The sequence below is a fragment of the Protobothrops mucrosquamatus genome, unplaced genomic scaffold (assembly GCF_001527695.2).
Source record: "Protobothrops mucrosquamatus isolate PMUCROS unplaced genomic scaffold, P.Mucros_1.0 scaffold706, whole genome shotgun sequence".
Taxonomy (NCBI): domain Eukaryota; kingdom Metazoa; phylum Chordata; class Lepidosauria; order Squamata; family Viperidae; genus Protobothrops; species Protobothrops mucrosquamatus.
This window is the reverse complement of record NW_015386987.1, coordinates 288,746-300,827: the sequence shown is the minus strand read 5'-3', so window position 1 is coordinate 300,827 and position 12,082 is coordinate 288,746. Positions and strand designations below refer to the sequence as shown.

Here is a 12,082-nt window from a genome sequence, read left to right as displayed (position 1 = left end):
CTGACAGTGAGAACAATTAACCAGTGGAACAACCTGCCTCCAGAAGCGGTGAATGCTCCAACACTGGAAGTTTTTAAGAAGAGACTGGACAACCATTTGTCCGAAATGGTATAGGGTTTCCTGCCTGAGCAGGGGGTTGGACTAGATGACCTTCAAGGTCCCTTCCAACTTTACTATTATTATTATTATTATTATTATAGGAGTTTATTATTTGAAAAGCATGCTTTATTTAAGAAGACATTGACACTGGTGCCTACTTGGGTTTCACTGCTGTTATGTATTTACTTTCTTAAAAGTTTCATTGTCTTCGATTAATTAGAAAAAGTGATAATCCTAGGGAAGTCACAGCTCTGTATTTCTGGACTGTCTATGCACATAGCATATAAGAAACAACAGCTTCTGCCCTTTTAAACTGACAGCAGCAGGAATTTAGTGTCAGTGATGAACTAAGAGGCTTATGAAAATAAGGTACTTTCACAGAATCCCTCTATCCAATCTGTTTTATTGCCAAAATTAATGCTTAAACTTTTCTGGGCAGATTTCTAAATCATTCAATGATTAAGATAAAGTAGCATTACACTGTATTTTTCAATATTTCTTGTATGAAATATTCCTGTTTTGTTATATTAATGACAGTTGCTTAAGCACACGAGAGTGCAAATGTAGTGCTTTATCATGAAGAGGGTTCTTCCTAACAGATATGAGCAAAGTATAAAAGCCAAAAGTATATAATCCCATCAGGGTCACTCAAGGCTCGAAGGCCATCCCACTGTAAAGCTAAAGCAAGGAGGCAGCAATACAGGAAGATGCTGGAGATATATGATCACTTTGTAGACAACGGCAAAGACATAACTTCATACTGCATAGGAGAAAATAATGGTAAACCATTCCTTGTATTTACCAAGAAACTCCACGGATAGACAGTATAAAATGATTGATAATATAGTTCTAGATGTTCTAGAGGGGCGCTCAGGTCAGATGGTACTCCATATGCTGAGGAAGAGGTGAGGATCTTTATGAGTACTAATAGTACTTATGATGAGGCTGGATCATAAGATCATAACTAAACATGCAAGTTAGAAAAGTCAAGAGACACCATTGATGATACATACTGCTAATACACACTGGATAATTAAGAAAGACAAAGAATACCAAACAGAAGCAAATATGTGTTTCACTGATTTTAGTCAGGGCTTCAATTATATTGACCAAATAAATAAAATAAAGCTATGAAATGTGCTTACGAAAATTGGAATCCCAGAATATCTAACTGTTCTTATACAAAACCTATACATATTAAAGAATCCACAGTTCAGACAGAAATGGCAAAACAGACTGGTTCAAAGTCAAGAAAGAACTAAGAAAAGGCTATATATTCTCCTCTTATTAATTCAACCTATACCTATTCAACCTGAATATATATTGAGGGAAGCTGGTTTGGAATAAGCATGGTTTTAAAATTGGAAAAAGAAACGTGAATAACTGTAGTACTGATGAACTACTCTAATTTATATTAAATATAAGTAAGACCAAATTAATGAAAACAGATAAAGAAGTCATCCTTGAAATTGACAATAAAAATATTAAAGAGGAAATATCTTTTAGGATCAACTATCAAGAGAAAAGGAATTAGCAATTAAGAAATAGCAGATTAGTACTTGGTAAAATAGCAAGGAAAGTATTCAAAAAACATAGAAGAATCATGAGAATACCACTGACACCCCAGAAAAGAATCCTAGAACAAAATAGAGTTCTCATTTGAGGAACAGATAATTAACCCCAAATTCTCATATTTTGGACACATTCTGCAAAGTTGGAAGGAAGGAGAAAAAGAAGATGACCACAAGGAAGTTTTTAACCAACACTGGAAGTTTTTAAGAAGAGATTGGGCAACTATTTTTCTGAAATGGTATAGTGTTTCCTGCCTGATCAGGGGGTTGGACTAGAAGACCTCCAAGGTCCCTTCCAACTGTTATTCTGTTCTGTTACAAGCAAAGTAGATTACAGTGAATGCACTACTGGAAGACCTGAAGGACTAAGTTGTCAACTGACATTGACTTGATGGCACAAAAATAATTTTACTTCCAAATTTCTTAAGATAGTAGATTGGCTGCTTTAAAAACAAAATTCTGAGCAAAATATGCTTTCAGATTGACCCAGTATTATTATGTTCCAGGATGTCATTATACTAACACAGAATTGAGCTCGATACAGGGTATTGTTTTATAGTAAAGATCCACTTATAAACTAAACGTTCAGTAGTCATGGAGAAAACTCTCTTTAGTAGAATTTTACTTATTGGTAAAATTGCATAGGTTCATACTTCAAAATACCAAACTTCAGTATAATATGGAGAATCAAGATTGTGGTTAAAATGTTGGACTTAATACAGGTAGTCCTTGAATTATGACCACAATTGACCAAATTTCCATTGCTAAGCAAGACAGTTGTTTTGCCCCATTTTACGACTTGTTTGCCACAGTTGTTAAGTGAATCACTGCATTTGTTAAGTTAGTAACAGGGTTAAGTGAATCTGGCTTCCCCACTGACTTTGTTGTCAAAAGAGTGTAAAAGGGGATCAGGGGACCCCAGGACACTGTAACTACCAAGCGCCCAAATTTCAGTCATGTGACCATAGGGATGCTGCGACTGCTGTGACTGTGAAAACGGTCATAAGTCACTTTTTTTCAATGCCGGTGTAACTTTGGACTCTTAACAAATGGCTGTAAGTTGAGGACTGCCTGTACTGAACTCCCTATGTAACTATGAGTTGTCATTTTCTCAGCCCAATCCACCTTAAAAGATTGCTGGGGGGGGGGGAAGAGATATAATTAGGAGGGATCCACTATGTACTTGATCTTGAACTCCCAGACAAAAGGCACGATATGTAATTAATATTAAAACAAATAAAATCCTGCTATCTTTTAAGTTTTTATTAGGCATATTACCTTATATGGGGAGGTACAGCATCCAGTCTAGTTTCTGGGCTCCACACAATGGCATCAACTCTGCTTTCATGTTGAAAAGTCCTGAGAGTTTTATACTGTATTCCTTCCACTGCTGTATCTTCTTCCTAAAGATGCATGTAATATTTTGATATGCTTCATAACAAATAAGAAAGTTGTTAAAAACAAACGTACCTCCTTGCCATGATAAGACCCTTGCATACCCTTTTCCCTTGTAAACAAAATTAAGTAAATGCTGCAATCAGGTCTGGGAATAACTCCCATTGAAATAAAAAAGGATACCATTCTAAGCAGACATACATATTTCACTGAATACTTGTATCCTTGTATGTATATACACAGTAACTCTGAAAGAAAACTGATTGCTGGGTTTAAAAAGTTATTGAGTCTCCTGGGGAATTTAGGATAATTGCTGAAATGAACTGCAGTCTTCCAAAGCTTATGTCTTAATACATATATTAATCTTTAAACCGTGCAATACTTTGTTGATTCTTCTGCAATGGATTTACCAATGATCCTTTGGAAACTTCTGTTTTATGTATATCTTCTCCATTGAGTTTCAAAAGCTCTTTCCTCAAATTTCAGATGTAGCTCAAAATGTGGTCTTTGCTTCCAAGTTAACACTTTTACATAAATGTAAACATTATAATGTATACTAACCTGGAATCTGCAAGTCCCGACAACTACGTAATTATTGCCGCCATATGCAATGAGTGATTCTGCAGTGCCACAGTCAAATGGATTGAATTCTACCACATGCACATAATCCTTACATTCCACAGTATAGGCTGCTGTTCGGAAAGCTTCCTGCTTCATCTTTGGTAGAAGGAACCAGAAGAATTCTTTCTGTAGTTGGGTAAGAAAGGCATTCTAAATGCTGAATTCTACATGCACATTTTCAGCTAAGAACTTAATCTGAGAAACTGCAGCTTTGGTTGCTTAATTGTTCCATTTTACTATAAGTCCTTAAATATTTGAAACTACATTTCAACCAGTGCATAATAAAGGAAGCAAGAGATGGCAAAATCAGACATTGTGGAACGGATTGTATTAGCTAACCTCTTGGTTAGCAGTTCACCGGCATCTACTGAGCTCGGCCTGGCCGTGCACAGATCACCCCAAAAGTCCCGGGGGAAGGCAGGCTTGGAAGACAGCGGGCTGAAGCGAGTACTTCTGTATGCAACAGCCTCGCCCCATACAGCTCGTTCCTCACCTAAGACAGGGGTAGGCAACCTCGGCTCTTTTATGACTCATGGACTTCAACTCCCAGAATTCCTGAGCCAGCTTAGCTGGCTCAGGAATTCTGGGAGTTGAAGTCCATGAGTCATAAAAGAGCCGAGGTTGCCTACCCCTCACCTAAGAGGAACAGGCCTCTTCTTCCACAGGCCTAGATTTACGCGGGAAAAAGATACTGTCGAGCGCACCCCCCACCCCCAACCAAGAACAACTTTCTCCACAATCGGTTTTACCCATCAAATCCCCGCGGATAGCGTCGCCAGAACGGAGCACTTCCGAATAGCTTCACTCTCCCACCCCGTGGAAAAGCACTTCCGGGTCGCATGAGGCTGCCGCTTTCCAATTGGCTGATGGCGAAGCATTTAAAAATGAACCGCCACAAGCGGCTGCTGGAGTTAAAAGGTTCTGGTTTTTGACGGTGCGGTGAGTTTGAGGAAGGCGAGGACGCTGGGAGCAAAGCGCACTGGGGACGTGAGTGTGGCCCACAAGTAAGAGAGAGGGATGGTGTTCTGCTTTGCTCTTACACCGAGTCTGTATAAGCATAGACCTGCAGGCATCTAATAGTCCGAATAGTCTGTATAAGCATAGACCTGCAGGCATCTAAAAAATATACCCGACTCCTGATGGAGCAACCGGGAAAAAACTTCGGCAACGAATTGGGTCGGTAGAGCCCGCAGGCAGAGCATGACTGTAGCAATCTCTTCCACTAACTATAGAGCCATCATAACTAAGAGCCATCGAATACTTTGCTTCCTAGATTTTTCTAACATTTTAAAATTTGGCTACGCTCGTGCTCGTTGCAATGCCTTATGCAAAGAAGTCGACTTCGTATAAAATTATTTTTATCTTCGTTGGATAATTGCAGGTTAATTTACCTGTGGTTAAATTAGCAAAGTGGTCTTCAAGGAACAGCTATACTGGCTGGCTGAAAAGACAGTAAGAAAAATGTGCTTAACCTTGGTATATTGTTGCCATGTGGGCTTATCCAACACATTGTCATAAGCTCTTGGGTTACACACAACAGTAAAAAAAATTTGGCTTAGGTTGCTGTGTAAATGTAATTGCTGTATTGGGTGAAGTCAGTGCTGAAATTCAATCAAATAAGTATAGAATAGGTGAAGCTTTGCAAAATAAAAGAAATTTGGATTGTTTTAATTATTGCTTTTTAGTTCAGTTTCAGTTTTTAATTTTAGTGCCTTATTAGAGACTAATGTGAGATGAGTAACAGATATGCTAAGAAGGATTTTTGTCCTCTAGTAGGCTGCTCTGTTTTAATAAGATGAAGTTCTTGTGGAGATGGTTACCAGCATCAAATTCCTGGGTGTGCAGTTAACAAATAGGCTGGCTTAGTCACTTAACAGTGAGACACTGTTGCATGAGAAAAAGCACATCTTTCCCTATCCCTTTCTACAGAGGGACGATTGAGAGCATCCTGTCATACAGCATCACAGTCTGGTTTAGAAGCATCACTGCTTCAGACAGGAAGGCAGTGCAGAGAGTGGTGAGGATGGCTGAAAAGATCATTAGCAGTTCCCTCCCTTCCATCCAGGACATAGCACATAAGCAATGCTTGAGCAGGGTCCGCAAGATTGTCTTGGACACTACACATCCTCTTCACGACCTGTTTTCCTTGTTACCTTCTGGGAGGAGGCTCCGTGGTATCCGAAACTGAACACCCAGATTCAGTTACAGCTTTGTTCCATATAGTATTAACCTTGTGAACTCTAAAGCTTCCTCCCGTAATGTATTAAAGATGGACAGTGATTAATATTTGTATGTTACTTATATGTAAGGGTGTAGGTCTATACAACGTAGTATATAGTATGTTTTAAATGTGTGTTATGTATGTGTACACATTTAGAGGAAGCAACTAAATTTCATTTTTTTAATGTGTGCTATTGTGCTCACAGGAAAAAATGACAATAAAGGTTATCTAATCTAATCTTCTTCCTTCCTTGTCTTTTGGCCTTTCATTCAGTATAGTAGACAATTATTTAATTGATAAAAACTATTTGGTAAACTTTATCCTGTCACTTGACTCTCAATCCAAGTTCGTATTGATCCAGAGGTAACAGATTATTTGATCATTGTCTAATTTTTTTAGCTATTCATTCATTTGGAAAATGCCTATTCACAGACCTAGGTGGCTTACAGTGATAAAATGAGCAGCAACAATACTAAATTAAATGTATTGATAAAAAATCCCTATTAGCCTAATTATGGTTCTTTATAAAAGAGCACCTTTTTACTCTTTCTATTAACAGATAAGGTATAATTTTGACCTAGAGATATAAACCGCCTGCCACCAAGAAATCCACCAGTGCACACTGGTGTCTTGGAAATAAGTGCCTGCGGTGCTCTCTTTTAACTCGGAAGTATTGGGAATATGGCCCTGAAGGTGGCAAAGAACCAATATATAGAAGGTTTTATAGGTAATAGCCAGCAGTCTGAAATGGACCCAAAAGCCTAATCTAAGCCAATATAGCTCTCACAACATAAGCGTTACTTTGCTAAGCTGTATGGTTTATCATTATTCAGTGGTAAGTGGATTCTGTGCTAGCTGTAGCTTTTAGGTTATTTTCAGGATAAACATGTGGAGAAAATGATGGTAGTCAAACTAGGTACTAGGAGATATCAAGGGCATAAGTCATTGTGTTCAGTGTCAACTAGTCCAGGAAAGGTCAAAACTGGCAAATATGGTGAAGCTGACCAAAGATTCCTCTGACTGCAAACTTTACTTCCTGCTCTAATAAGAATTGTGAATCTAGGAGACTCCTGTGACTACTCATCTATATGGCGACATAGAGAGCTCACTTGACAAAAAACAAAAGTAACTTAAAATGTATTCTTCAGGCACATTAGAAGTTAAAAGTCAAGGTGGGTGTAGGTCTATGAAGAAGAAAAAGAGATCAGAATTGCTCCTATTCTGTCCCCAAGAGCCGTGGTGGCGCAGTGGTTAGAAGGCAGTATAATTCTGCTGACTGCCGGTAGTTCGNTTTAATTATTAAACTTCTGCAATATAGGTAGTCCTTGTTTAGCAACCACAATTGGCCAACCATCTTGGTATATGACGATGGGCTTATGACCACTTCCCCTTTGGTCACCAAGTCACTGTAGTCATTAAACAAAACATCATGTGGCCAAAACTTGTAATTTGACTTCTACATTCTACATTAACTGATTGTTCCAAGCTGAGTGGGAAGCACGTGATTAGTGATCACATGACTGTGGCATGCTGTAATGGTCATAAATGTGAGAATTGATCATAAAAATGTATTTTTACATCAATGTTACTTTGAATGATTGCTAAATGAGGCAGTTGGTAAACAGGGTCTACCTATATATATGCATAACAGATCACAGCAAAGCAGGTAGTCTGTAATTATTTACTTAAAGTGTTTTTACTTGTTCTTCAGTGAAAAAAGCATACCGCATAACATTTATCATCTATAGAGAGAAGGCATTTTCTTTCCTGCTCAAGATATATGATAAAATGATACACCCAAAAAAATATATGGGGATGATATAAAAATGCATCTTGACACAAAATAGTAAATAACAATTTGATTTGGAAATACAAATTATGAAATCTGCAAGTCATTATTTAGGACTAACATACATATTTTATTGCCATTTGAGGCAGAAGATAGCTGTTTATATGTTCCATATGGCACTGCATTTTGCTGTTGGATTTGAGCTTTAGTTATGGCTAATTTTATTTTCTACTTCTCAGGCAACTGATAAGTTACAAAATGGATAAGATTCATAGGAGTTTATTATTTGAAAAGCATGCTTTATTTAAGAAGACATTGACACTGGTGCCTACTTGGGTTTCACTGCTGTTATGTATTTACTTTCTTAAAAGTTTCATTGTCTTCGATTAATTAAAAAAAGTGATAATCCTAGGGAAGTCACAGCTCTGTATTTCTGGACTGTCTATGCACATAGCATATAAGAAACAACAGCTTCTGCCCTTTTAAACTGACAGCAGCAGGAGTTTAGTGTCAGTGATGAACTAAGAGGCTTATGAAAATAAGGTACTTTCACAGAATCCCTCTATCCAATCTGTTTTATTGCCAAAATTAATGCTTAAACTTTTCTGGGCAGATTTTTAAATCATTCAATGATTAAGATAAAGTAGCATTACACTGTATTTTTCAATATTTCTTGTATGAAATATTCCTGTTTTGTTATATTAATGACAGTTGCTTAAGCACACGAGAGTGCAAATGTAGTGCTTTATCATGAAGAGGGTTCTTCCTAACAGATATGAGCAAAGTATAAAAGCCAAAAGTATATAATCCCATCAGGGTCACTCAAGGCTCGAAGGCCATCCCACTGTAAAGCTAAAGCAAGGAGGCAGCAATACAGGAAGATGCTGGAGATATATGATCACTTTGTAGACAACGGCAAAGACATAACTTCATACTGCATAAGAGAAAATAATGGTAAACCATTTCTTGTATTTACCAAGAAACTCCACGGACAGTATAAAATGATTGATAATATAGTTCTAGACGTTCTAGAAGGGCGCTCAGGTCAGATGGTACTCCATATGCTGAGGAAGAGGTGAGGATCTTTATGAGTACTAATAGTACTTATGATGAGGCTGGATCATAAGATCATAACTAAACATGCAAGTTAGAAAAGTCAAGAGACACCATTGCTGATACATACTGCTAATACACACTGGATAATTAAGAAAGACAAAGAATACCAAACAGAAGCAAATATGTGTTTCGCTGATTTTAGTCAGGGCTTCAATTATATTGACCAAATAAATAAGATAAAGCTATGAAATGTGCTTTTGAAAATTAGAATCCCAGAATATCTAACTGTTCTTATTCAAAACCTATACATATTAAAGAATCCACAGTTCAGACAGAAATGGCAAAACAGACTGGTTCAAAGTCAAGAAAGAAGTAAGAAATGGCTATATATTCTCCTCTTATTAATTCAACCTATACCTATTCAACCTGAATATATATTGAGGGAAGCTGGTTTGGAATAAGCATGGTTTTAAAATTGGAAAAAGAAACGTGAATAACTGTAGTACTGATGAACTACTCTAATTTATATTAAATATAAGTAAGACCAAATTAATGAAAACAGATAAAGAAATCATCCTTGAAATTGACAATAAAAATATTAAAGAGGAAATATCTTCTACATTTTAGGATCAACTATCAAGAGAAAAGGAATTAGCAATTAAGAAATAGCAGATTAGTACTTGGTAAAATAGCAAGGAAAGTATTCAAAAAACATAGAAGAATCATGAGAATACCACTGACATCCCAGAAAAGAATCCTAGAACAAAATAGAGTTCTCATTTGAGGAACAGATAATTAACCCCAAATTCTCATATTTTGGACACATTCTGCAAAGTTGGAAGGAAGGAGAAAAAGAAGATGACCACAAGGAAGTTTTTAACCAACACTGGAAGTTTTTAAGAAGAGATTGGACAACTATTTTTCTGAAATGGTATAGTGTTTCCTGCCTGACCAGGGGGTTGGACTAGAAGACCTCCAAGGTCCCTTCCAACTGTTATTCTGTTCTGTTACAAGCAAAGTAGATTACAGTGAATGCACTACTGGAAGACCTGAATGACTAAGTTGTCAACTGACATTGACTTGATGGCACAAAAATAATTTTACTTCCAAATTTCTTAAGATAGTAGATTGGCTGCTTTAAAAACAAAATTCTGAGCAAAATATGCTTTCAGATTGACCCAGTATTATTATGTTCCAGGATGTCATTATACTAACACAGAATTGAGCTCGATACAGGGTATTGTTTTATAGTAAAGATCCACTTATAAACTAAACGTTCAGTAGTCATGGAGAAAACTCTCTTTAGTAGAATTTTACTTATTGGTAAAATTGCATAGGTTCATACTTCAAAATACCAAACTTCAGTATAATATGGAGAATCAAGATTGTGGTTAAAATGTTGGACTTAATACAGGTAGTTCTTGAATTATGACCACAAGTGACCAAATTTCCATTGCTAAGCAAGACAATTGTTTTGCCCCATTTTACGACTTGTCTTGCCACAGTTGTTAAGTGAATCACTGCATTTGTTAAGTTAGTAACAGGGTTAAGTGAATCTGGCTTCCCCACTGACTTTGTTGTCAAAAGAGTGTAAAAGGGGATCAGGGGACCCCAGGACACTGTAACTACCAAGCGCCCAAATTTCAGTCACGTGACCATAGGGATGCTGCGACTGCTGTGATGTGAAAACGGTCATAAGTCACTTTTTTTCAATGCCGGTATATCTTTGGACTCTTAACAAATGGCTGTAAGTTGAGGACTGCCTGTACTGAACTCCCTATGTAACTATGAGTTGTCATTTTCTCAGCCCAATCCACCTTAAAAGATTGCTGGGGGGGGGGGGGGAAGAGATATAATTAGGAGGGATCCACTATGTATTTGGTCTTGAACTCCCAGACAAAAGGCACGATATGTAATTAATATTAAAACAAATAAAATCCTGCTATCTTTAAGTTTTTATTAGGCATATTACCTTATATGGGGAGGTACAGCATCCAGTCTAGTTTCTGGGCTCCACACAATGGCATCAACTCTGCTTTCATGTTGAAAAGTCCTGAGAGTTTTATACTGTATTCCTTCCACTGCTGTATCTTCTTCCTAAAGATGCATGTAATATTTTGATATGCTTCATAACAAATGAGAAAGTTATTCAAATCAAACCTACCTCCTTGCCATGATAAGACCCTTGCATACCCTTTTCCCTTGCAAACAAAATTAAGTAAATGCTGCAATCAGGTCTGGGAATAACTCCCATTGAAATAAAAAAGGATACCATTCTAAGTAGACATACATATTTCACTGAATACTTGTATCCTTGTATGTATATACACAGTAACTCTGAAAGAAAACTGATTGCTGGGTTTAAAAAGTTATTGAGTCTCCTGGGGAATTTAGGATAATTGCTGAAATGAACTGCAGTCTTCCAAAGCTTATGTCTTATTACATATATTAATCTTTAAACCGTGCAATACTTTGTTGATTCTTCTGCAATGGATTTACCAATGATCCTTTGGAAACTTCTGTTTTATGTATATCTTCTCCATTGAGTTTCAAAAGCTCTTTCCTCAAATTTCAGATGTAGCTCAAAATGTAGTCTTTGCTTCCAAGTTAACACTTTTACATAAATGTAAACATTATAATGTATACTAACCTGGAATCTGCAAGTCCCGACAACTACGTAATTATTGCCGCCATATGCAATGAGTGATTCTGCAGTGCCACAGTCAAATGGATTGAATTCTACCACATGCACATAATCCTTACATTCCACAGTATAGGCTGCTGTTCGGAAAGCTTCCTGCTTCATCTTTGGTAGAAGGAACCAGAAGAATTCTTTCTGTAGTTGGGTAAGAAAGGCATTCTAAATGCTGAATTCTACATGCACATTTTCAGCTAAGAACTTAATCTGAGAAACTGCAGCTTTGGTAGCTTAATTGTTCCATTTTACTATAAGTCCTTAAATATTTGAAGCTACATTTCAACCAGTGCAACCAGTGCATAGTAAAGGAAGCAAGAGATGGCAAAATCAGACATTGTGGAACGGATTGTATTAGCTAAACTCTTGGTTAGCAGTTCACCGGCATCTACTGAGCTCGGCTTGGCCGTGCACAGATCACCCCAAAAGTCCCGGGGGAAGGCAGGCTTGGAAGACAGCGGGCTGAAGCGAGTACTTCTGTATGCAACAGCCTCGCCCCATACAGCTCGTTCCTCACCTAAGACAGGGGTAGGCAACCTCGGCTCTTTTATGACTCATGGACTTCAACTCCCAGAATTCCTGAGCCAGCTAAGCTGGCTCAGGAATTCTGGGAGTTGAAGTCCATGAGTCATAAA

The 12,082-nt window shown here is 37.5% G+C and overlaps 2 protein-coding genes across 2 annotated transcripts in view; both read right to left on the bottom strand.

Moving 5' to 3' along the window:
* LOC107289463 (nucleoporin Nup37) overlaps positions 1–4,495 on the bottom strand; it is a gene marked incomplete in the record, with an annotated part of 20,819 nt that extends 16,324 nt beyond the window's left edge. The window contains 3 exon segments of the mRNA XM_015818231.1: positions 2,949–3,073; positions 3,627–3,812; positions 4,436–4,495. Of these exon segments, the coding sequence (XP_015673717.1) occupies positions 2,949–3,073; positions 3,627–3,782 (281 nt within the window).
* A 3,897-nt stretch (positions 4,496–8,392) lies between these two features.
* LOC107289469 (nucleoporin Nup37-like) lies at positions 8,393–11,965 on the bottom strand. Its single transcript, XM_015818237.1, has 3 exons — positions 11,403–11,965; positions 10,725–10,849; positions 8,393–8,462 (listed from the first exon to the last, which is right to left on the bottom strand). Exons 1-3 carry the CDS (start codon positions 11,556–11,558, stop codon positions 8,393–8,395), a joined length of 351 nt encoding a protein of 116 aa, XP_015673723.1. The 5' UTR covers positions 11,559–11,965.
* Positions 11,966–12,082: the final 117 nt, after the last annotated feature.